Raw genomic sequence first — 26,482 nt, 5'->3', positions numbered from 1 at the left:
TTTTGTACCAATTGCTGAGTGTCAACAATTACAGGTAGCCAATACTTCAAACCATGTTCAAATACAGCAAATGCTGAGCCGTAACTAATCTGGCTGCATCTGCACCTCACTCTGTTTTCTGTGGTCCACTTTCCTTTTTCTGTCTATAAATGTCATCTGACCACATAGCAGCTCCAGAGTTGCTCTGAACCTGTTCAGATACTGGGGGTTCCCTAATTTGTGAATCATTATTTACTCAATTAAACTCTGTTATATTTAATTTGTTTAAGGTTTTCCTTTCAACACTAGTGTTGACTGATAGCCAGGAGGACAATGCTTGCTAGAGCTTTTGGTCCAGTGGCCCTGCTTCTGTGGGAACTCAGCTGGTGGGTGCAGCCTCCTGTGGTCCCAGGAAGCATTTGGATGGCAGGCAGGTATTGTTACCCACCCCTGCCACTGGTAACCAGACAAGTCACTCCTGCTAGAGCTTCTGGCTCAGTGGTCCTACTTTTGCCTAAATTTGCCAAGGGGCACAGCCTCCTGTTGCTCTGAAAACATGTGGATGGCTGGGTAGGGAACTCCACCCTCTCTTGCCTCCCAGAGCCAGACGTGTCACACCCAGAGAGCTTCCAACACAGCAGTCCTGTTTCCACCTGAGCTCTATGGACACACAAAACCCCATATTTCCCCAGGGAGCATATAGACAGCAGATTAGGACCAACCTGGCAAGTATACAGCTTGTCTGCCAATTGCGGCTCCTGCCTGAGGGAGCCTCATGGACCAGAATACTGAACAAAAGAAATACGGGCATGAAAACAATAATCAGAGGGGGCTCCTCAGAGACCCAGGAGCAGACTAGACTTGAAGCCAGTCAACTGAACCCACCTTATACCATAATCAAACCCCCTAGAACGTTCATCAAATAAGAAAAAAGCAAAAAAACCCATCCAAAGGACCCAACTTCAAATACTGAAGAAATATCAGCCCACACAAATGAGAAAGAGCAAACACAAAACTCTGGCAACTAAAAAAGCGAGAGTGCCTTTTGTCTTCTAAATGACTACACTAGTTCCCTGGCAAAGGTTCTTAACGAGGCTGAAATGGCTGAAATGATATAAATAGAATTCAGAATATGGATAGAAACAAAGATCACTGAGATTCAAGAGAACATCAAAACCCAATCTAAGGAAATTAAGAATCACAATAAAATGATATAGGAACAAAATAGCCGTTATAAAAAAGAAGCAAACTGATGTGATAGAGCTTAAAAAACACACTACAAGAATTAAATAATGCAATTGCAAGTGTTAAAAGCAGAGTTGACCTAGCTGAAAAAATCTCAGAGCTTGAGGGCTGGCTGTCTGAAATAATTCAGTCAAACAAAAATAAAGGAAGAAAATGAAGAAGAACAAACAAAGCCTCTGAAGAAGGCGTGTGGGATTATGTAAAGTGAACAAATCTCCAACTCATTGGTATCCCTGAAAGAGACAGGGAGAAAGCAAGCAGCTTGGAAAACATATTTCAGGATATCATCCATGAAAACTTCCCCAACTTCACTAGAGACACCAAAATTCAAATTCAGGAAATGTAGAGCACCCCTGTGAGATATTACAGAAGAAGAACATCCCCAAGACACAATCATCAGATCATCCAAGGTCAAAATGAAAGGAAAAATGTTAAGGGCAGCTAGAGAGAAGGGGCAGGTCACCTACAAAGGGAACCCCACCAGGCCAACCGTGGACCTTTCAGCAGAAACCCTACATGCTGGAAGAGATTGGGGTCCTATATTCGACATTCATAAAGAAAAAAATTTTCAACCATAAATTTCATATCCAAACTAATCTTCATAAGTGAAGGAGAAATAAGTCCCTTTTTCAGACAAGCAAGTGCTGAGATAATTTGTTACCACCAGCCCTGCCTGACGAGAGTTACTGGAAGGAGCACTAAATATGGAAAGGAAAGACCATTTCCAGCCAATTTGAAAAAACACTTAAATACACAGAACAGTGACATTAGAAAGCAACAACACAAGTCTATGACTAACAACACCAAGACAGGATCAAATCTGCACATATCAATACTAACTTTGAATGTAAATGGGCTAAATGCCTCAATTAAAAGGCACAGAATAGCAAGCTGGATAAAGAAACAAGACTTAATGGTATGCTGTCTTTAAGAGACCCATCTCACATGTAGTGACATCCATTGGCTCAAAATAAAGGGATGGAGAAAAATCTACCAAAGAAATGGAAAACAGAAAAAAAGCAAGAGTTACAATCCTAATTTCAGAAAAAAAACTGACTTTAAACCAACAAAGATAAAAAAAGAAGGGCATTATATAGTACATGGTTCAATTCAATAAGACCTAATTATCCTAACTATACCTGCATCTAATACAGAAGCATCCAAATTCATAAAGCAAGTTCTTAGAGACCTAGGAAGAGACTTAGATCCCCATACAATAATAGTGGGAAATTTCAACATCCCATTGACAGTATTAGACAAATCATTGAAGCAGAAAATTAACACAGATATTCAGGACCTGAACTCAACACTTCACCAAATGAACCTCATAGACATCTACAAAACTCTCCACCCCTAAACAATAGAATATACATTCTTCTCATTACCACGTGGCACATACTCCAAAATCAACCACATAATCAGACATAAAACAATCCTTAGCAAATTCCAAAAAAAATAGAAACCATACCAACCACACTCTCAGACCACAGCACAATAAAAATAGAAATAAATATAAGGAAAATCACTCAAAATCATAAAATTACATGAAGTTAAACAACCTACTCCTGAATGACCTACCCCTTCCTTACACCACATATGAAATTAAGTCAAGATGGATTAAATACTTAAATGTAAATCTAAAAACTATAAAAACCCTGGAAGATAACCTAAGAAATACCATTCTGGACATAGAACTTGGCAAAGATTTCATGATGAAGATGGCAAAAGCAATTGCAACAAAAACAAAAATTGACAAACAGGATCTAATTAAAGTTAAGAGCATCTTCAGAGCAAAAGAAACTCAACAGAGTAAACAGACAACCTACAAACAGAATGGAAAAAATATCTGCAAACTAAGCATCTGACAAGGGTTTCATATCCTACACCTGTAAGCAACATAGACAATTTTACAAGCAAAAACCAACCCCACTAAAAAGTGAGCAAAGGACATGAACAGACATTTTCAAAAGAAGACATATATACAGCCAATAAGCATATGAGAAAATGCTTAACATCGCTAGTCATTAGAGAAAAGTAAATCCAAATCACAATGAGATACCATCTCACACTAGTCAGATGGCCTATTAAAAAGTCAAAAAAAAAAAAAAAAAGGCATATGCTGGTAAGGTTGTGGAGAAAAGGGAATGCTTATACGGTGCAAATTGGGAATGCAAATTAGTTCAGCCACTATGGAAAGCAGTTTGGTGATTCCTCAAAGAGCTAAAAACAGAACTACCATTCAATCCAGCAATCCTATTATTGGATATATACTCAAAGGAATATAAATCATTCTACTGTAAAGATACATGCATGTGAATGTTCATTGCTACACTGTTCACAATAGCAAAGACACGAAATTAACCTAAATGACCATCCATGCTAGACTGGATAAAGAAAATGTGGTACATATACACCATGGAACACTATGCAGCCATAAAAGAGAATGAGATCATGTCCTTTGCAGGGACATGGATGGAGCTGGAGGCGATTATCCTAACTAACATAGGAATAGAAAACCAAATACTGCATGTTCTTGCTTACAAGTGGGAGATCAACAAGGAGAACACATGGATACTAGGAGGGGAACAACATACACTGGGGTCTATGGGAGAGTGGAGGGTGGGAGGGGGAGAGGATCAGAAAAAAATACCTCTTGAGTACTGTGCTTATTACCTGGGTGATGAAATTATCTGTACGTCAAAGCTCTGTGACACGCAGGTGACCTATTAATATATAACAAACCTGTACATGTACCCCCAACCTGAAATGAAAGTTTAAAACACACACAAAAAACAAAACAAACAAAAAACTCCCCACTACTGTTGTGATAAGAATAGAGTGGTGAACAAAGTGGACTCAAATAGCACTGCCCTCACGGAGTTTAGGTTCCAACGAGGACAGTCAGACAATGAATATAGCCCTGCCCTCATGGAGCTTAGATTCCAACGAGGACAGTCAGACAATGAATACAGCCCTGCCCTCATGGAGCTTAGGTTCCAATGAGACAGTCAGACAATGAATACAGCCCTGCCCTCATGGAGCTTAGGTTCCAATGAGACAGTCAGACAATGAATACAGCCCTGCCCTCATGGAGCTTAGGTTCCAAAGAGGACAGTCAGACAATGAATACAGCCCTGCCCTCATGGAGCTTAGGTTCCAAGGAGGACAGTCAGACAACGAATAGAGCCCTGCCCTCACAGAGCTTACATTCCAACATTCCAACGAGGACAGTCAGACAATGAATACAGCCCTGCCCTCACGGAGCTTACATTCCAACGAGGACAGTCAGACAATGAATACAGCTCTGCCCTCACGGAGCTTAGGTTCCAATGAGGACAGTCAGACAATGAATATAGCACTGCCCTCACAGAGCTTAGGTTCCAAGGAGGACACTCAGACAACGAATACAGCCCTGCCCTCACGGAGCTTACATTCCAACGAGGACAGTCAGACAATGAATACAGCCCTGCCCTCACAGAGCTTAGGTTCCAAGGAGGACAGTCAGACGATGAATACAATAAACAAAAATATAGTGTATCTCTGAATACATAAACATATGCTATGTATGACATATATGCATATATAAATAGAAGTTCAGCAGGGATGGGGAAGGCAGTGCTGTGGGTGTCTGTGAAGATTTTGCTGATGCTGCTCAGGAAAGGCCTTGGGGAGAAGATGAGGTGAGGGAGCCATGCAGGCATCTAGGGAAAGAAATTTAAAGGCAGAGGGAGGGGAGGGGATGCCTGTACTGTTACAGAAGCGGCCAAGACTTCAGTGTGACCAGAGTGGAGGGAACCAGAGGGGCTGTGCCTAGCGTGAGGTCAGCGTTACAGCCGGTGTGGCTGCAAAGGTTTGATTCTGTCTCTGTAAACACTTTGGCTTTTCCTTTGAGGAGGGGAAGCCAGTGCATTTTTTTTCATAAAAAAAGTATTGATCCATAATAAATATATATATTTTGGGGTCCACGTGGCTATTTAATACATTCATACAATTTGTAAAGATCAAATCAGTGTAACTAAAATAACCTCCACCTAAGGTGTTTGTTGTTTCTTTATGCTAGGAACGTTTGTATTATTCTCTAGCTATTTTGAAATATGTAATAGATTGTTGTAAACTGTCGTCACCCAACTGATCTATCTAACATGAGGTTAGATAGATCTCTAACCTCATGATTAGACTGATTTCTTCTATCAAACTGCACATCCGTGTCCACTCATCAGCCTGGAGGTCATCATGTGAGAGAAGTGGGAGGGGCCAAGCAGAGGGGTGACATGATCAGATCGCCTGTGGCTGCCCTGGCTGTGGCACTAAAGAGGGGTTATGGGAGAGGAGGCAAGCATGGGACCTAGGACACCAGCCAGGTGGTCAATGCTTTGATTGAGGTGACTGTTTCTGGGATCGGGGTGGTGGCAGGACCTGTGGAGGAGGACTGGATCCTGGCTATCCTTGGAAGGCATTGCCAACAGGACTTGCTGAAGGCTTGGATGTGCAGAGAGGGGAGAATGAGCCTAGATATTGGCTGGAGCCAGTCAAGGAAGTTGCCCTGTGCTGATGTGAAGAAGATTCTGGAATGAGTAGGCAGGAGTGCTGTATGATGTCATGTGTTCCTGCTGCCCTGTTGCTTTCTGACATCTCTGCCTTCTCTCTAAAACCTTAAGGATGGGGCTTGTCCATCTCATTTGTGCGGTCCTAGAGTTTTGAACAGTATCTAGCACTTAGTGGAAATTAGATTCGCATTTGTTGACTGTGTTTTAAGTGAGCAAAAATGCTCCGTGAAGATTTGCTTCAGAGCAGCGTGGTTACACCAGTTCCTGTCTGGGTATTGTCCTGTGCTCTGACCCTGGCTGGGACTCATGCGGAAAGAGTCTCCCGGAGCCTCGTGAAGCCCTTCTCATTGTCCCGGGCTTTTGTTGGCAGCCTCCTCCTTCAAGGAGGTGCCTGCTACATCTGTCACCGCAGCCCTGGCTCTGGAGTGGATGGTGGCAGCCTGAGGAACCCATTTACCTCCCGCAGGCTGGAAGTGTTCTATGAGGTTCCTGGCAGAGCAAGACTCCATCTCCTCGGCCTCCTCCATCCGTCTCCCAGTGTGCCTTTGTTTTGAATCATTTTTGCACTCAATTTAAGAGGCCGAGACGAAGGAAGGAGGGGTGAGCGCTGTTCATCCACATCCCTAGCTCACGTGGAATTTTGTGGGCTGAGCAGAGGAATAGAGAACGATTTCCTCTTTCTCCCTTGGCCAGTATTGTAAATCAAAGCTGGGAGTAGTTGTATAACTTATACCACCATTGATTTCACACAAATGCTGTGTGCTATAGAATCATCCCGGAGTGTGTGGCCACACACCCATCCATCTAGGCTCTGGGGCTCCCTCCCCTCTTCTCCCTGGCCTGGGGTGGCTGGAGGGTAAGCTGGTCCCTGCCTCCTGCCGCAATCTCCCTGGGGATCTGGGAAGAGGCCAAGGGCATTCGGCAAACACAGAGTGTCAAGGGACAGCCTCCCAGACTCGGAGTCATCAGCCAGAGCAGTTTTTCATTCTGTCCAATATTTGTGCCAGGGAGAGTCTCCTGATTTAAGTGGCAGGATAACCAGAACGGGATGGGAGCGATCCTGTGGGACCCAGAGGTCCCAGAGGTCCCAAGCTGGTCCAGGAGCACAGAAGCTGACATGACAGCAGGTTTCTGCAGGGGCGGGGAGGTGTCAACTTGCCTTAATCACGTCTTCATCAGACGATCTACACTCCACAGACTCCACCAGCTCTGTCACTGTGCCGTCGTCCTCCACGGAGACCACTTTCACCGGGACGGCCACCGTCTTCCCCGTGAGGATGGCTGTGTTCAGAATTTCTGCCTCCTGGAAGACCAAACACACCCTTCCATCACATCCCCTCCTGAGATGGCCCAGCCCCCAGGAGTATGCCGCCTGCCTTTCCTCAGCTGCCCTGCAAACACCGCTGGCCTCTTCTGCAGGCTCAGAAATCCCGACGGGCAGCACCCACCGGGGGACCGTGGCAGCCAAGGGATCATGCTCTGTCCTCACCCAGATTCCTGCAGGGCAACTATGATGGCGAAGGGGTGGAGGACAGAAAAAGTGGTGGAGAAAATTTATTACTAATATTGTGTTTGGCGAACAATTATGTGTCAGGCGCCTTTGTAAGTGCTTTAAAAATATCGGCTCATCAATCCTCATAGCATCCTGATAAGACAAACATTCTTCTTCTTCCCAGTTTACAGAATGGCACAGAGAGGTTTTGTGACTTGCCCAGGGTCACCCAGGTAGAAATCAACGAAGGCAGGATTTGAGGCTGGGAAGTCCAGCTCCCGAGTCCATGCATCAGCTAACTCAAACAGGTCTAAACATGGACACAACGATGGTGGCTTCAGCAGCCGATGGATGGCTAGAGGGGCCTGGTGTTGTGCAAGAAGCTTAGATGAGCAGCACTGCACCGCCAGTGTGTGGCATGTGGGGGAGACAAAGGCAGGGAGAGAGCCCTCGCTCTCCGTGCTCTCTTGCTCTGGCTTTCTTTCGCTCTGTTTCAATTTTCCAGGCTTTTATTGGGTCCTGGCCTCCAGACGTGTCTGGAATGTTATTGTGGCTCCAGCAGCACTCCCACATCCCCACTGATGTGATCCACGCTGCACCACACACATCCACACTCACCCCAACATGCATTTTGCTGCAAACCCTTTTTTCATAGAGCAGCTCAAGACGTGTGTCTTTAGGGGTGTCCCAGCTTGCCCTGAGTATCTGCTTTCAGAATGAAGAACGCCCTGAACCTTTCCCCTTAGTAGCACCTAACAGTTGCTGTTTTACTTATAGTTATTTAATCCCTTTATCTCTCTTCCAGACTCTAAGCTCCATGGGGCTGTATCTGCTTTCTGCTCACCAGCACCTAGCACAGAGCTTAGCTACAATGAACGGTGTTAATATTTGTTGAGTGCATAAATAGGACTCAACAGGGAAAGGACTGGGATTCGCGTCCTCACCTTCTTGCTCCCCAGCTCCTCACACTCTATGCATGAATCCCTTTTTTTCAGGCACACCTATGCCTCGGTGGTGCTTCCCAGACATGGAGCATCTCTGGATCTCATGACACCCTGCATCTCTCTCTCCAATGTACCCATGCTCATCCTTAGTTACTCTTCTAGAATTCTTGTGATTTTTTAATTGGTAGGGGCCTGAGAGATCATAGGAGCCTATTTTTTTAGACAAAAAAAACTGAGCCTCAATACCTGGTAAGTGAATCTCATTCTTCTCTGCAGAGATTGCATTTTCTATCACAAAAACGTAGAAGTCCCAATATAAACGCACATCTCTGTATAATACAACTTCCAAGTCCTAGTGCACGATGTTCTTTGCTCAGTTTCAGCTCATCACATGCCAGTGGTGTCCCTAAGAGGTGTTTTATCAACATGCCACATTGCATTTCTTCTGTTAACTCTGTATCTGTCTTTTCCTTGACAGAATAACAGCAAAAGGTCTGGGTGGGTGCTAGGAGCTGGTTAGGGTGGATCTAACACAATTGTCATTTTACTTTCACTCGTAGTTATTCAATCACTTTATTTTCCTTCTAAGACTGCGAGCTCAGTAGGGCTGTATCCATGTCATTTTGAGAGATGAGCTTGCAAAGATTCTTGTTACTTTGATTTTCATGTGGAATGTAAAATGCCTGTTAATAGAATGCCAGCAGAAGGAATAGAAGTTTATCATCCTAAAATGACATAACTATTTTCCTTATGTTAACTATTTCTTAGATAAGATCTTATTTTTTCTTTATGGGATGAGATTTGTCTATAACCCGTTCACTGGGGTTAGGCTTTGGATGTAGCAATACATATACTGTTCATTATTTTAATTCTAACAGACAAGACTCCAATTTGGAATGCTCCCAAATTTCAGAGACCATGCTTTAAACTGTTGGAATATGCATAGGCCTTCAAAGTCCCATTATCCATATACTTTTTCTCCTCTATGGGTTCCCAGCCTGATTTTATTTTAATTCGAATAAAAACATAGCACAAAAATGAAGAGGCAAAATCAGTATATGATGTCATTTCCTGCTGCTCCAGGCAGGAAAAATTAGCTTTAATGGCAAAAATCACCATTACTTTTGCACCAACCTAATATTTTTTTTCTACTCTAAAGGGTGAGGATCAAAAGGAACAAGTAGTACTCTGGGAAAAAGTGGAACAATGCTGTTTAACTTTCTGGCTGAGACTGGCTCATCACAAAAGAGAGAGACAGACAAGGGAGCAGTGTGGCCACTTCTGACATCAGTCTCGGGGAACACAATTTCTCACATTCGTGGTAAAAAGTGAAGAGCACCTCTACTCCAACGATAAAATCCAAAGGCCTTTCATGTTTTTGCACATTCAGGTTAATATAATGAGAAATGACGCTGGGAGTGACTGATGAGCAGCTGCAAGCCCATATGTCTGGGGTGTTGCCTTTTTCTCTGAATAGCATATGTCTTTCTGCCCACAAAGATCTCAGTGGGGCTGAGTGACTGAGCCTTCAGGCTTGGTATTTCCCTGCCTCCTCTGTGTATTTCCAATTCTTTGACGTCAAGAATTTTCTCTTTTGCACAGCTTTGCTTTTTCCAGGAGGCGAATGGTAAGGGGATGACTCACAAAAGTCTTTAATTTAGATAAGAGGAGGACGAAGGAGATCCTTGTTCAGGGGCAGAAGTACCTGCAAAGCCTTAGCTTTGCTTGAGATATGACCTATAACTGCTCAATTTTTGGACCCCAGAAAACCCTTGAAAGCTCAGCTTCCTTATTGCTGTGTGTTCACCTTATCACAGCACCTCAGAGCCTAGGAAATAAAGGCACAGACTCTTTAGAAAACATATCTCCTTCCCATCAGCCAATCATAATCCTTATTGTCACTTCATACACCCTTTCTGCTACTTGGGCATTATCTGTGTGCCAGTAAGGATCTCTGACAAAGCACTACAGAACTTTCGGCACTCCAGAGTCGAGGAGGAGGTAGAATAGCAGAGAATAGACTGGACGTGGCACTGAGAAAGGTATAACCATTAAAGTGAGGTTTCAGATATTTTTCCTGGGGGCTGACTCACTGTCATCCATTATAGGGAAACAATAACAGTCCCTGTCTTGCTGGAGAAATAACGAGCCATGTCTTAGTTTGAGCCAGCCTGGAAATAGATCCTGGGACAAAGATTCAAGAGAAATTTATCTGGGACATTCAGGAAACTTCAATAGGAGAGTGTGCAGGCGACACAGGGAAAAGGAGGCTACTAACAAGTTGTGTAGATTAAACCAGTTACCACAGTGGGCACCTGGAGCTGATCCTGCAGAGGATGATGAAATATATTATATATTCTGTGTGTGTCTTAGTCCATTTGTATTGCTATAAGGAAATACCAGGCTGGGTGCAGTGGCTCACACCTGCAATCCCAGCCCTTTGGGAGGCTGAGGCAGGTGGATCACTTGAACCCAGGAGTTCGAGAACAGCCTGGGCAATACGGTGAGACCCTGTCTCCACAAACAAATAGAAAAAAGTTTATGCAGCTGTGATGGTACATGCCTGTAGTCCCAGCTACTTGAATGGCTGAGGTGGAAGGATCACCTGAGCCCAGTGAGGTCAAGGCTGCAGTGAGTCATGGTTGTGCCACTGCACTACAGCCTGGGCAACAGAGCGAGGTGTTCTCTCAAAACAAACAAACAACAAACAAACCCAAACAAAAAAACCTAGAGAGGCTGGGTATTTATAAGAAAAAACAATTTGTTTGGTTCATGATTCTGCTGGCTGGAAGACTGGGTATCCGGAGAAAGCCTTGTGGAGGAGGGCGAAGGGAGCAGGCATGTGCAGAGATCACTCAGCAGTAGAGGAAGCAAGGGAGAAGAACAGGGGAAGTGCCAGGCTCTTAACAACACTGAGAACTCCATCGCTGCCCCAAGCCTACTGCAACCAGAGAGGGACTTTACCTACTCATGAGGGACTCATTCCCGTGGCCCAAATACCTCCCATGGCCCTACCTCCAACACTGGGGATCACAATTCAACATGAGGTTTGTGGGAACAGACATTCCAACCATAGCAGTGTGTAAATGTGTATGTATTTCAATGGATTGAAATATATTATGATGTATTTCCCCGCAAGGAAATTCTCTAGAATATATACCTAAGAATAATTTCATTGAGGGCTGAGGGAGCTGGGGTATTTATACACCAAATCCTGAGTGCTGCTCCTAAACAGACCACTGCTTAGCACTTCCAGCCCACTGCATGTGCAGGCAAAACAGACTTCTACTGTTCAAAGGAAGCTCCCGATGGAGGGTGGCACTTGGACCTGGTCAGGAGCACACTGCTGTGCTAGGGTACAAGGGAAATATGTAGGGCCCTGACCGAGTCTGCTACATCACTAAAGTAATCTGTCGTGCGGTGATCTGATGGATTGGAGCTAGAATTAGAGTGTTTCTTTATTTTGATTTTTGTTTTTCAAATTTCCTCATGTTTCCGGTATCCTGATTTTATGCTTCAAGTATCAGCATAGTCATTTATTCATGTTTACCTTTGAAAATTAATTTTAAAACAGAGACGAGGAAAATAATGGATAGAGAAAAACATTGTACAAGGGAAGTTTTAAAACACTTTAAGAGATTGATCTCTGTGTTAGACAGTTTGTTGCCCATTGAATGCCTGTTTTCCCTTTTTTTCCTAACAAAACCCCAATTTCATTTGTGGCTGTAACATGCCTAAATAAAATGACTATAGTTTTTGGCTGCCCTTAATCTGTGGCACATTTCTGGCCCAGAAGATATCAATAAAAGTCATTTAGCAAGACTTCCAGAAAATTTTGTGAAAAAACAAAAACTCAAAAGAAGACAGACATGCAGCCAACAATCATATAAAAAACTCAACATCATTGATCACTAGAGAAATGCAAATCAAAAGCACAATGAGATACCATCTCACACCAGTCAGAATAGCTATTATTAAAAAGATTTTTTAAAAACCACAGATGCTGGTGACATTGTGGGGTAAAGGGAATACTTATACACTGTGGGTAGCAGTGTCAATTAGTTCAACCTTTGTGGAAGACAGTGTGGCAATTCCTCAAAGAGATAAAAACAGATATACATTTGACCCAGCAATCCCATTACCAAGTATATAGGCAAAGGAATATAAATCATTCTACCATAAAGACGCACGCATGTGCATGTATATTGCAGCAGTATTCACAATAGCAAAGACATGAAATCTACCATCGACTAGATGTCCATCAATGGTAGACTGGATAGAGAAAATGTGATACATATACACCATGGAATACTATGCAGTCATAAAAAAGAACGAGATCATGTCCTTTGCAGGGACATGGTTGGAGCTGGAGGCCATTATCCTTGGCAAACTGACACAGGAACAGAAAACAACATACCACATGTTCTCGCTTATAAGTGGGAGCTAAATGATGAGAACACACGGACACATAGAGGGGAACAAAACACACTGGGGCCTATGGGAGGGTGGAGGTTGGGAGGAGGGAGAAGATCAGGACAACCAGTGGATGGTAGGCTTAATACCTGGGTGGTGAAATAATTGGTACAACAAACCTCCATGGCATGTTTCCCTTTGTAACAAACCTGCACATGTACTCCTTAATTTAAAATAAAAGTTAAATTAAAATTAAACTAAAATGAAAAAAATAACAAGAACTAAGCAGATTCTGAAAGTTGTCTTTCCTTTTTCCTTTCTTCCTGCCCACTAGGCACAGATAATGCTGGAGTTAAACTGCATCTTGTGACTCAAAGGTGGTGGTATGTGGTTAAAAGACACATGGTTTCAGTGTAGTGAACTATTAATAGTTAAGTGCAGGGAATCTCTCGTTGGGTTGTGCATTAGTCTGTTTTCATGCTGCTGATAAAAAAGATATAGCCAAGACTGGGTGATTTATAAAGAAAAAGAGGTTTCATGGACTCAGTTCCAGGTAGCTGGGGAGGCCTCACAATCACGGTGGAAGGTGAGGGAAGAACAAAGGCATGTCTTACATGGCAGCAGGTAAAGACAGAATGAGAGCCAAGCAAAAGGGGAAACCCCAAATAAAATCATCATATCTCCTGAGACTCATTCACTACCACGAGAATAGTATGGGGGAAACTTCCCGAATGCATGATTCAATGGTCTCCCACCAGGTCCCTCCCACAACATGTGGGAATTATAGGAACTAAAATTCAAGATGAGATTTGGGTGGGGACACAGCCAAACCATATCAGACTGCCTACGTTTGAATCCTGGTTGTGACACTACTAGCTGGGTGGCTCCAAGCAAGTTACTTAACTCTTAGTGCCTAATTCTCTTCAGCTATAAAATGAGCATAATAATGGTATGTACCTCTTGGGTTTGCCGTAGATTTGGTATATTAATATTTGTAGGGTGTTTAGAACAGTGCTTGGTAACTAGTAAATGCCCTCCAAAATGTCTGATAAATAAGCACAGATGAGTGATGACCACGGTGGATTGAGTACAAAGTTCATGTCCACCTGGAGACCCAGAATGTGAGTTTATTTGGAATCAGTATATCTGTAGATGTGATTAGTTGAGACATGGTCTTAATGGATTAAAGTGGTATTGTGGGTGTCCTTACAAGAAGAAAAAACACAGACAGACACACACACAGGGAGGATGGCACAGGAAGATGGAACCAGAGATTGGGATGATCCATCCATAAGCTGAGGAATATCAAGAATTGGCACAACCTACAGAAGCTGGAAGAGGTAGGAAGGATGCTTCCCTAGAGCCTCCAGAGGGAGCACGGCCCTGGTCACACCACAATGTTAGACTTGGAGCCTCCAGAACAGTGATGGAGTGAGTTTCTCTTGTTTTTAGCCACCACGTTGTGTTACTTTGTCACTTCAGTACTGCAGCACTAGGAACCGAATACAGTGACTAGTCAAAAAGGAAGTGCCTGGATGCTAGAAGCATGGCCACACTCACCTTCGGCATCCACCTCCAAGCACGTTTGCAGAGAGAATTAAGAGCTTGCTCATTCTAACCATTGATTTCCAAGTTCTGTTACTCACAGATAATCACCATCTTAACTGATGCAACCTGAAAGGGGACCCCCTCATGATTTCTCATTGGTCTTAAGTCAAAACGAGTAAGTTAAATTGACTTATTTTTTTGTAATGAGAAAAAACATTTTTTGTTGTTGTTCTTTTTTTCCCCTAAAGTTACTATAGCCTCTTTGGAGATCACTTGCCATTTTAATATATGGTTGTGAAATGATCTCATATATGTTAACATAGATGAATAACGTTAGAAGAAATAAAAATAGTATAATGTGAGCTGCATCAACTGATTCCTTCCTAAACAAAACCATCAAAGTGCTTAACTATACACCATGGAATACTATATAGCCATAAAAAAGAACAAAATCATGTCCGTTGCAGGGACATGGTTGGAGCTGGAGGTCATTATCCTTAGCAAACTAACACAGGAACAGAAAACAACATACCACATGTTCTCACTTATAAGTGGGAGCTAAATGATGAGAACACGTGGACACAGAGGTGTCACAGAGAGGACACAGGGCTCAACATCACAGTGATTAACACACCCAATCTGAGCACCCCATTGGAGGAGGTTAGAGGAAGCAAACATTCCACACAGCAAATGAAATGGAGCGCCAGCTGAACCTCCAGCCTTCCCTGCCCTGTGGAAAATTGGCTTGGGGAAGGCATCAGAGGAAGATGGAGGCTTATCCAACCAGAACAGCTCACAGCCCGACACCTCAACTTCCAAGCAGTGTGTTCCCATCCCTTAACTCTGTGTGAGGCACATTTAAGAAATGGGCATTTTGAAGAAATGGACATAAAAGCTAACTGGCCCATTAAGCTTGGAGACTTGCAAAAAGGTAGCATTTTTTTTTACAGGGGTTAACTGTTAATAAAGACATGAGACAGTAGGCATAAACTTTCAAACAAACAGGATTTGAGTTACATATTGAGACATTTCCTCATAACATTTTTAAAGGAAAACAATGAGTCACTAGGATAGACAGTTTTTGCCTTTCCTACCTCCTTTTATATAAGATGACATCCATTTTCCTTTGGGAAGCTATCACCTCTCCTTTGCATGACACTTGGCGGGGCACAGTAACTCTCTCCCCTCTTCAAAAGTAGGCAGAGTAGGCAGGCATCTCTGGAGCTAGGACCAGCAGCCTCTCTCCCTGGGACTTGAATTTCACTCAAAGGGAGTGAAGCCGGGTCAAGAATAGTTGGATTTCATTTGTCTCATTCGTGGCACCTGAGAAGTCTATGCCATTTACCCTGGTCTATCTCTAGCATTGTCCTGGTTCCTACCTTTTCTGAGGGCTTTTTGTCCAGCTTTTTAATTCATCCTCTGAGAGAGCCTGTATTCTTGCAATAAATTCATTTTTTAAAAAATGTTAGGTAGTGAGAATCGGTTTATTTTGCTTACAATGAACAGTGAGGTGTTGCTAAGAATGGGAATATATTCTGAGAAATGCATTGTTAGGTGATTTCATCATTGTGTGAACACCATAGAGTATATTCCACAAACCTAGAAGGCAGAGCCTACTACACACCTGGCTGTATGGCACAGCCTGTTGCTCCTGGGCTGCACAACTGTACAGCAGGTGATTGCTGTGAATGCTGCAGGCAGTTGGAACACCATGGTAAACAGTATTTGTGTATCTCAACATAGAAATGTTAGAATAAAAATACAGTAGTATAATCCTATGGAACCACAGTGGTATACGCAGTCCATTGTTGACTGAAATGTTGTTATATGGCACATAACTGTACCCTACTGAATGAAGTTGACCAGAAAGGTGATTAGATGAAAGTATATTGGTTTTTGAGGTTTTATTCTAAACCGTCATTGAGATGCGAACTTTTTGTTTCTTCAGCAATTAGCAACCTCAGTCACCACTGCGCATCGTGGTCATACTGTTCATTTGAATTCCCCCCAAAACAGACCTTAGAAAAGGGCTAGGGTGCAGTTAATCTCTTTGCAGGAGGTAGGAGTGAGGCGTGAGCAGCAGGAGACAGTAACAGGGGAAGCCAACACAATCGTGTGTTGTCAAGGTTGCAGCTGTGCCCAGAGGAACTCGATTTACAGAGGCAGGATTCTCCCAGAATTGGTTGATTAAAGGCTAGAAGCCTGCATTCCTGGGGTTACAGGTTTCCCCGGGTGTGTAAACTCCATGCTTAGGAATTGGTTCCTATGATGTCAGAAAAGCCTGGAGCAAAATGTGGATGCCCTTAATGCCTGGAGGTGGGGCCCGCTCAGGTGATAGAATTTGGCTCTGTGTCCCCACCCAAACCTCACCTTGAATTGTAATAATCTCCACATGTCACAGGAGGGACCTGGTGGGAGGTAGTTGAATCATGGGGGCAGGTCTTTCCCATGCTGTTCTTGTAATAGTGAATAAGTCTCATGAGAGCTGATGGTTTTATAAATGGGAATTCCCCTGCACAAGCTCTCTTGCCGGCCACCATGTAAGATGTGCCCTTGCTTCCCCAGCCATGTGGAACTGTGAGTCCATTAAACCTCTTTCCTTTATAAATTGCCCAGTACGGCAATTTATGTCTTTATGTCTTTATTAGCAATTTATGTCGGGTATGTCTTTATTAGCAGTGTGAGGACAGACTAATACATCAGGGAATGACGAGTCTTCGCTCACATGGGTGCAACTGCCCAGCATGAACGAGGGCCAAGAGGGTGTGTTAGGGCACCAGAGACAGCAGCTCCAGAAAGGGACTCAGTTGCTCCCATGCAGGCAGAGAAATTCCCCATAAAGCAGGGAACAAACATGTGACTGACTTTTTGAAAAGGGGGCACACCTGGGCCTGCCATTTGCATGGAGGTGTGTGGCCAGCATTTACACTGATTTAAACAGCAGGTTTCAGAAGTAATACTTCTTCACTTGTGTGCTTATAATTCTTGGAGAGGCTGAAAGCTCACTTGATAAGACCATATCAAACACTTCATTAAACCAAGGACACAAACATGGTGGTAGCCCTACAGGTCATCCAGAGATCAAGGCTACACATGCCCTCGATGAAGGCTCCACATCAGTAGGGCTGACACCATATAGGGAGCTGGCCTTGCACCTTTTGGGACCACAGTTCTCCTCTGTCTGCCATTTCCAACGTTCTTACTCTCTTCCGGGTATGTGGGCAACTTCTTGAATTGCTAATATATTTGTTTTCTAAACTAGGTACTTCATTTCTCATCATATTTACCCACTCTTCAAAACGTCTTGCACATAATATTCAGTTTTAAGAATATTGTAGCAGTCAGGGATCTTAGTTGCAGACAACAGAATCCACTCTACCCCTTTCAAGTGGAAAAGGATTTCTTCAGGATTACGGATGGGATTGAAGAAACAGATTTCGGTGGACTTCCCAAGAGCAATGCCTGGAACCAGAGAGTGGGCCGCCAAGAACCTGCTACTTGTCATGACTAGAAAGCTTACAAATCAGACAGATGGTTCTAGAACCTCATTGCCTCTCCCACAATCTGAGCCAGCAAAATGGATGCCCATACACTTCCTTTTCCCCACGTTGGAAACAAATCTCACACAGGTGCATCCAATCGGCAGGGACTGGATTGCAAGCCCATTTACCCTCACAGACACGTTGCTGCCTCTCAGGAAAATCTGAGCCAAGTCGATTTTCGGAAAGTACCTCGGGGGGATGAGATTTACACAGTGGAGAGAGCTCTCAAAGCTCAGAGAGTGCTTTGTGGGCAGCTGCAACAGTTTTCCACTACATGCGTCAACACTCCGTGGCCTCGTGTTCTCCTGATGTTACGGTACAGAAATGCATTTTCTGCTAAGTGTATTTGTTCTCTTAAATATTGGAATTATTTACCCTCTATGTTGACCCCACCTCCCAAGGACGTAAAGAAATGGTACCTTGTGAGATTCTTTTGTCCACCACAGACTCAATTTGAGGACATTAAATGTCAAAGGGATATAAGAATTGTGTATTCACGTTTCATGGAAAAAGAAATATACCTCTTAAAGACAGATGTCCAGATCAGCTATAAAAATATTTTTTTCTCCTGTTATATCATATTCAGATGTAATATTTAAAAATGAAAAAAAAAAAAAAAGCCCAACAACCACCCCAGGGATGGCATAGTCACTGACCAATCAGAGGAGATGCCTGGGCAACCATACTGGGTGGTGCTGGGCCGGCCATGCAGGTCATTTCCAGTTTACAGAGGACAAAGGAATGCTCTGAGAATACGTCATTTGTTCCTTCGTATTTTACAGGTCCTTGCAGTTAGGAAGAGACCTGTGAACACTTTAAACCACTAAAATTTACGGATCAATGTTGTTTGTTACCTGTGGGTTGAAGCAATACAGCTTCCATGTTCAATTGCCTGTTCTTTCTCCTCACCTGACACGGCCACCAAGGAGGCTCTGGATTCCAGATGATACAGTGAGGAGACACTGGAGCCTCCATGAGTCTGGTCACCTGAGTCACTATGTGGAGAAGAGCTTCCTCCTGACCCACACAGGACATAGAGCAGGAGGAATAACTATGCTCTTCTCGTCTTAAGGCAATGTGATCTGGGAGCAACTTTTTATTCCAATATAACCCAAGCTATCCTGATTAATACACAACACTTTCCAAATTGAGCTTCAGCAACTCGCTCTATACATAATCATTAAATTCTGGGCTCTCCTCCCAGGCAGCGGGATAGATTGCTCAGGTATGAAACCTTAAAATTTTCTCCATGGGCTGGGTGGCTAGCCCTTCATCTCCTGGTTGACTGCTCTGATTTCTGTTGTAATGAGCTTAGGCAGGTCCAGCCTAAGTTAGCATGGAGGTCTGACATCCCTTTATTCCTCAATGTGTCCTCCTAACTGTGGTTGACTTTTTTTTTTTTTTTAAATAACCCTTTCAATTCATTTCCCAACAAAGGTCAGTAACCTAATCAGTGGAATAACGACTAATCACCCTGTCCTTGTCTTTTGCTTGTTTGGCCAACCTCTGTTACTCCAGCCACCCTACCCCCAACTCCTACCCCTGGCCTCCCAAATAAATAGCAAACACTGCAATAATGATGGGCTGTGGGTTTTTTATTTCTTCCACATTAAACATAAGAGCTATTAGATGGCCATAGAAATACAACATCTAATTAGCAATAATGCTGTGTTGCTATAAATAACCTGTGTGCTTCTTTTGACAAGTGCAGAGTATCAGTCAAATTGTCACCTGCACTGCAAACAGATTTATATACCACTCTGTTTCTTAAAGTACATCAGCTCTTGGGTTTAGTGGCTGTGGCATGGTATGGAGAGTGATTGCATTTTGGTACTCACACTAAAATAAAATAAAGTAATTCTTCCACCTTTGGGGAGGCGGCAAGATTTCATACTGCAGACCCCACATGAGGCTGGCCATGTGCTCATGCCTTCTCCCAGTGAGGCTGGCTTCTCAAAGCCACTGAAACACACCAAATGCATGGTGCTCTTCCCTTCCTTTTTAATGTAAATTTCAAAATCTTATCAAGGTTATACAAGCTCATTGTTAAAATGTTACCCTTCCGAAAGGGTTTACAATGAAATTCCATAGCAGGCATCCACCCTTCCCTAAGTCCATTTTTGTTTCCTTCAGGCAACTGTTTTCAACTCTTCTATGTTATAAAGGTTTTTTTTTTTTTTTTCCTACATATCTAAATAATATGCTATATTCCCCTTCTTTGATATAGTGGTTTTAGACTTTAGCTACTGATTTCCTGGTGTGATCAATGAAATTTGATCTCCCACTGCCTTCTACTTTGTCTCCTTTCTCAGGCAATATGATCACGTTCCCCTTTTGATTTCTCTATTGACTGTATTTATAATTTTAAGGAAATGCACCTCAAATCAAAGACAAATACTGCATCATCTTACTTAAAGAAGTTGAACTCACAGAAATGGTGAGTAGAAGGATGATTTCCAGGAACTGGGTGAAGTGTTGGGGGAAACAGTGGGGATTTTGGTCAAAGGGTACAAATTTTCAGTTATAAAATGAGTAAGTTTTCTAGACCTGATACATGTTTAATATAGCATGTTTAGTATAGTTAATAATAATACATCATTTACTTGAAATTTGCTGAAAGCATAGATCTTAAATGTTCTCACTACAAAAAAAAAAGGTAACTCTGGGAAGTGATGAATTTATTAGCTTGATAGTGGCAATCATTTCATAATGTATGTAGGTATCAAAACATCCTATAGTACACTTTAAACATATACAATTTTTATTTGTCAGTTATACCTCAATAAAGCTGGGATGAGAAAGAGATAATGCCTTGATCCCTGAATAGTTGAAGAACACGTCTGCAGATTTTTTGACATTCCTGCCACATGGAAGTGGGGTCTCGTTTCCCTCCCTTCAATCCAGGGTGGCCTTAGGACTCACCTCTAGCTGTATTGAAAGGACACAAAGATAGATGTGTACCCGCCCCCCACCCGCTACACCCTTGTTCTGCTCTCTAATCTTTGCACATACCAGAGATTTCGTAAGTTCTGTGAGTACCTGGTTTTCTGCACGTACCAGAGATTTTGTTTTGCACATACCAGAGATTTTGTAAGTTCTGAGGCAAGGTCACAAGACGTGTTTAAGTAAGATAAACTCTTGCTGCCATAAACCTGCTCTCCCGCCTCAAAGTTTGAACCAAAATATCAGAAATGGCGGGAACCAATCATAGTTAGCCAAATCGCCTTGTTCAAACACTAGCCAATCATATATCTGATTTGTATAATAACTCTATGCCCACTTTTCTTAGACTATATAACACTGCTCGGAGCTCAGTGGGGGAGCTCTCCTGCCCGTCTCGTTTCACGAGCGAGGGAGAGTTCCAGGTTCGAACCTGTAATAAAGATCCTTGCTGCTTAGCTTTGACTCTGGACTCTGGTGGTCTTCTTCGGGGAATAAACGGTCTGGGCATAACAGTATCACCTTTTGGAACCTAGCCTCGGAAGTGGCAAGCATCACTTCCTCCAGAATGCAGTGGAAGTGATGTGGAAGTGATGCTTGCTACTTCTCTTTTTTTTTTTTGAGACGGAGTCTCGCTCTGCCGCCCAGGCTGGAGTGCAGTGGCCGGATCTCAGCTCACTGCAAGCTCCGCCTCCTGGGTTCCCGCCATTCTCCTGCCTCAGCCTCCCGAGTAGCTGGGACTACAGACACCCACCACCTCGCCCGGCTAGTTTTTTGTATTTTTTAGTAGAGACGGGGTTTCACTGTGTTAGCCAGGATGGTCTTGATCTCCTGACCTTGTGATCTGCCCGTCTCGGCCTCCCAAAGTGCTGGGATTGCAGGCTTGAGCCACCGCGCCTGGCCAATGCTTGCTACTTCTGAGGCTAGGTCCCGAAAGGCAAGACAGCTTCAACCTTGTTTTCTTTCTGGGGGCTCTTGCTCTTGGAACTCAGTCACCATGCTGTGCAGAGGCCTTGGCCGTGTGGAGAGGCCACATGCAGGTGATCTGGTCAACATCCAGGACTATAGTCAGCATCCCCCACAGCAGATGTGTAGATGCAGGCTTTTGATTGAAGGCTTTTCAGAGGCCCCACAGCCTCCACCTGCCGCACTCAACAGGAGACCCTAAGCAGAAGTGGCCTGGCAGCGTCCTGTAGATCCCGCGGGCGCCACAGGGCAGAACATAATATAAATGGCTGTTGCTGTAATAAGGCTACTACGGTTTGCTGGTTTCTTGTGCAGCAATAGATAACTGATAACCCCCACCTCCCGCTTTGCAAGATGAGAATATTAGCCCCGCTAAAGCTCCTCTTTGGTTCATCTCTGGTGTTAACTTCCTAACTTTTCTCATTTCTAACTTTTACTTTTGTACTCTCAAGGATGATAACGTCTACACTGTGTTCTGAAATATAATGAAATCATCTGTGCTTTGTACAAAGGTTGGATCTCAGGGTTGAAATCCACTAATATATCTATTACACTCTTACAAATATTGTTCACTGTGAAGCAGTCTTTCTCAGACTTGCCACTATTGATATTTTGGGCTGCATAATTCTTTGTTATCAGGACGTTCTGTGCCTTGTGAGATGTACATTGCAGCATCTCTGGCCTCTACCCACTAGATGCCAGTAGCATCCTTCATCCCCCGAGTATGATAGCCCAAAATGTCTCTAGTCATCACCCATGTCCCCTGAGGGAGAAAAATTACCCTCAGTTAAGAACCACTGCAGTGGGGTGAAGAATTGTCCTTGGATTCTATTTCCTTTCATTATAATACTTTGTGTCTCCTGGAGTTACTCATTGCCTTTCTTTTTTTCCTCTTTTGTTAATACAGTTTACCTTGTTCATAATCTTAGGTTTTGCCAAGCTCTTCACTGACCTTGCCATTTTCCCGGGGATTCACCCATCAGAATCTTTTGTCTTCTGTTCCAATGAATATGTTCTCTAGACCTGCTGCATAGATCAGGACTTCTTTTTACTTGATACAAGATTTGTTTTAAATACACACATTTAAAATGGGAGAAGTTTTCAAAATGTAGAAAATAATGTAAAAATTCTTGATTTTCTTCATGTCACCAGCAAGTATGGACTCCACTGTATACAGTGAGCTTTGTGCAACCAGAGCTGGCTTTAGGTAACAGACATACCTTCCAAGAACAGAATATAGTCTATTTAGAAATAATATTTTATTGTACTAGTGGAGCTTGCTATGAAAAATTACACTAAGCAGGCAGGGTGTTGTGGGACATGCCTGTAATCCCAGCACTTCGGACGTCGAGGCAGCAGATCACTTGAGGTCAGGAGTTTGAGACCAGACTGGCCAACATGGCAAAACCCTGTCTCTATTAAAAATACAAAATTAGCCAGGCATGGTGGCCACGCCTATAATCCCACCTACTGGGGAGGCTGAGGCATGAGAATCTCTTGAACCTGGGAGGTAGAAACTGTTTTTTTTGTTGTTAATTATCCTAAGCAAACTCAAGGCCCAACTCAAATGCTACATCTTCCTTAATCTCTCTGAGTGGAAATCATCAGTGTGCACGTTGTTTATATTTTATTAGAGATATTATATAAAATAAATAGGGAAGCAGGAGAACTTAGGGTGAGGAGTGCGAGCTTTGGAGCCAGACAGCCTGGCTTTGAATCTCAGTTCCTGTGCCAACTAGCTCTGTGACTTTCAGCAAAATAGTGACTGCACGGTGTCTGTTTTCTCGTCTGCAAAATGGGGACTGGAAAAGTTTCCATGCTATTGGGTTGATGGGAAGGATTTCATACGTGAAAGGTGGTTACTGACACAACTGGCACACGCTAAGCAAAGCTACATGTTCACCATTGTTGGCGTCATCCACGCTGCCTGACTCTAAGACCTCCTCAACCAGCCTGGGAGTGGAGACAGGGACCTGGTCTGAGGGATCTGAGTCCTAGCTTTACACAGCATCAGATGTGGGACTTTGGCCAAGGTATGTCAGTTCTGGGAGGCCAAGTTTCCCCATCTTCACCGTGGAGTTAAATGAGATGCAGGAGAATCTTTTCTGTGTGCCACCCGGATAGCCTTTGGACTCAGGCGGCCTGTGTTCAAATCCCAGCTTTGTCCCTTCCATGTTTCGTGACTTTGCAAGTGACTGAAACTCTATGCATCTCATTTTTCTTATCTGAAAAACAAGGTTCCAAGTAGTATCTACCACAGAGAGTCCTTATATGAATCCAATGAGTTAATGCAGGCAAAGTGTTATAGCTGTGCTAGGCATTATTAATTTGTAAATAAGGCTGCTTATTAGTAGTATCCTAACATATGCAATGACTTACACGGATTCAATACGCTCCTGGCAAAAGGAAAAAGCAAGAGAGAGAGGAAGGGCAGGAGAGGAAGAGGAGGGAAGGAGACATAACCTGCTGTGCTTTTCAATGCATTCAAGTTTGTCCTGCAGTATAGGAGGCAGGAACCTGATGCTTCCCCAGTGGCCCTCAGCCCCTACAGTCACTCACAGTGTGAGCATCTCGCTGCACTGTCAGTAGCTTTAGTATTAAAGATACATATTTGTCACACCCAGGATCCCTGAGCGTGAGCCAATAACTCCACTTGGTGTTCAGCCAAGGAACAATAACGTGTCAATGCTAAAAGAAAGATGGGAAGTTTTGAGTCTTATAAGCTCTATTTTATGAGTGGTTTGAGGGACTTTCAAGGGTGATGTTGATTGTGTGTTATTTTTGCCTCATGTGTTTGCTCTGGAAACTAAACTTCTTTCTGGGATGGGACTTCTTTGCCAAGAACAGTGAACTCTCAGTGAAGCACTGGAGGCTTGTGATAAGAAAGGGTGAATGAACTATAGGAATGTGAGTTCTTGGCCACCTTCATTTCTACGCAAATTGACATTTGGTTTCTCTCTGGAGGAAATGCCTGGCCAGGATCACAGGGCAATGCCCCTGGGCATGGGCCTTGAGCATCTCTTCTCATGCACACCTACCTACTCACATGGGTTTGCAGAGCCCACAGGTTAGGACTTACGAAGCATCTCAAGGGACAGGAAGATTCTCATACCATTTGCCCCTGTCTGCCGTGGCACCAGACCTTGGCCCAGACAATTGTCCCAGGATGTGGTGTCAAACTCTGGTTCCAACCCAGGGCCTTGGAGGTGGTAATAGTCACCTGGTGACCCAGGACCTCACACCTAAGTCAGAGGGGGAAGTGACAGCTCCAGGTAATTGCTGCCTTGTAGGAATGTGAACCAGACTGACCCGTGTCCTGATTTTCCCAGAGGAGCCAAGAATCAATATTTGTAGGTGAGATCTCCTAACTTTTACATTTGGCTTACTTTTTGTGAAATGCACTGTGAAGTTTGAACAAATACATTTGCAGGGTGCACTGACCTAAGGGTTCCCCTTTGTGACTTCATTAGGAACTCTTGCCCTGTTGTCTGGACGCAACAACGAGGTGAACATTTTCCCAGGACCCCCGATTCATTTCTCTGGGTCACCCCACAACCCCTGCTGTCTGGGACTAAGGTGTCCTTCATTCTGAGCCGCCTAAAGAAATCTCCTGTATCACAAACACACTGCTTAGTTTTGCATAACTAATTTCAAATCTTATTTAGCATCGTTTCAGAATTAAGAAGCTAAGTGACAGCTGTTTAATTAACTCCTTAAGCTGATTAGGCAGCGGTACTGAAATCCCCTCAAGGAGGAGTTTCTAACTCTGGGGAGAACCTAGGCCATGTTACTGCCTCTGTTTAAATTTAGTAAGCTGCTAAACCAATCGACCACACGTTCCTGACATCCTCAAGCATGTGGCCAAATATGGATTTTTATTTATTATGTTAACTGCTACAGAAGATGCCAAGTGATAATAATAACAAGAACTTCTTTTGATCCACTAAGAAAATCTGTCATCTGTCCTGCATTAGGAAATATATACATATATACACACACACATATATACACATATATACGTATATATACGGCACAAGTGGGAGATTTTCCGAAGACACTTGATTATGTTATAAATCCCAGGCGTTTCAATGCATTGTGTTAGGAGAGGGGTTTGGATTAAGCTTGGACCCCCACATAATGGGGTTGTACATCCTTCTCTTCATTAATAAGACAAAGCCACATGAATAAGTTTAAGACTTTAAGTCAGTTTTATTCTTAAGATTAATGATTTTAAAGTGGAATTTCCAAGGAAGAGGAAACCACAATATTTACCTGATTTTAAATGTGAGGCAGAGGCTGCCTGGGCATCCCAGGACATTGACCCTGTGTACAAGATGATGAATTTTTTTCCCCCTTTATAATCCTTAGCTGGGCAACATTGGGTGGATGGTAACAAAACCTGGTGTGGACAGCGTCAAAAAGTGTGAGATGTGTGTTTGGGAGAACCTGCGTGGACCTAAGGTTGTTAGAAACTGTAGTTTAACTTTTGAACTGAGTTTAGCGTGATGGGTCTAGTAATCCGGTGGGGAGTGGTGCGGAACCCACAGATTTCGTGGGCTGGTTTTGTGTGCTGAAAATGTCAGTTCCTCGCTCAAGACCTAGAGGTTTCCCATTTTTGTGTCGTTTCGGGTTTTTGTTTTGGACAGCTTTATTGAGATAAAATTCATATACCATAAAATTCATCTGTTTAAAGTGTGCCATTCATTAGTTTTTAATATATTCACAGATATGTGCAGTATTACCACAGTATGTGCAGTATTACCTCAGTCAAAATTTTGGAACATTTTTATTGCCTTGAAAAAAAGTCCTATGTCCTTAGCTACCTCCCGACCCCTCACTACCACCGCGCTTCAGCCCTGGCAATCA

General features: G+C 43.3%; 1 protein-coding gene across 3 annotated transcripts in view; it reads right to left on the bottom strand.

Annotated features, from left to right (window-relative positions):
* The window catches only part of LOC105495413 (transmembrane protein 132D), an 830,003-nt gene that overhangs the window by 137,624 nt on the left and 665,897 nt on the right, over positions 1 to 26,482 (bottom strand). For all 3 annotated transcript variants that reach the window (XM_071070795.1, XM_071070796.1, XM_071070797.1), the window contains one exon: positions 6,931 to 7,074. In XM_071070795.1, coding sequence (XP_070926896.1) covers positions 6,931 to 7,074 — 144 coding nt within the window. The remainder of the gene's footprint in view (positions 1 to 6,930; positions 7,075 to 26,482) is intronic.

This window comes from Macaca nemestrina, chromosome 10 (genome assembly GCF_043159975.1).
Source record: "Macaca nemestrina isolate mMacNem1 chromosome 10, mMacNem.hap1, whole genome shotgun sequence".
NCBI classification, from domain to species: Eukaryota; Metazoa; Chordata; class Mammalia; order Primates; family Cercopithecidae; genus Macaca; species Macaca nemestrina.
Note: the sequence above shows the minus strand (reverse complement) of the source record. Positions and strands in the feature narration are given on the sequence as shown.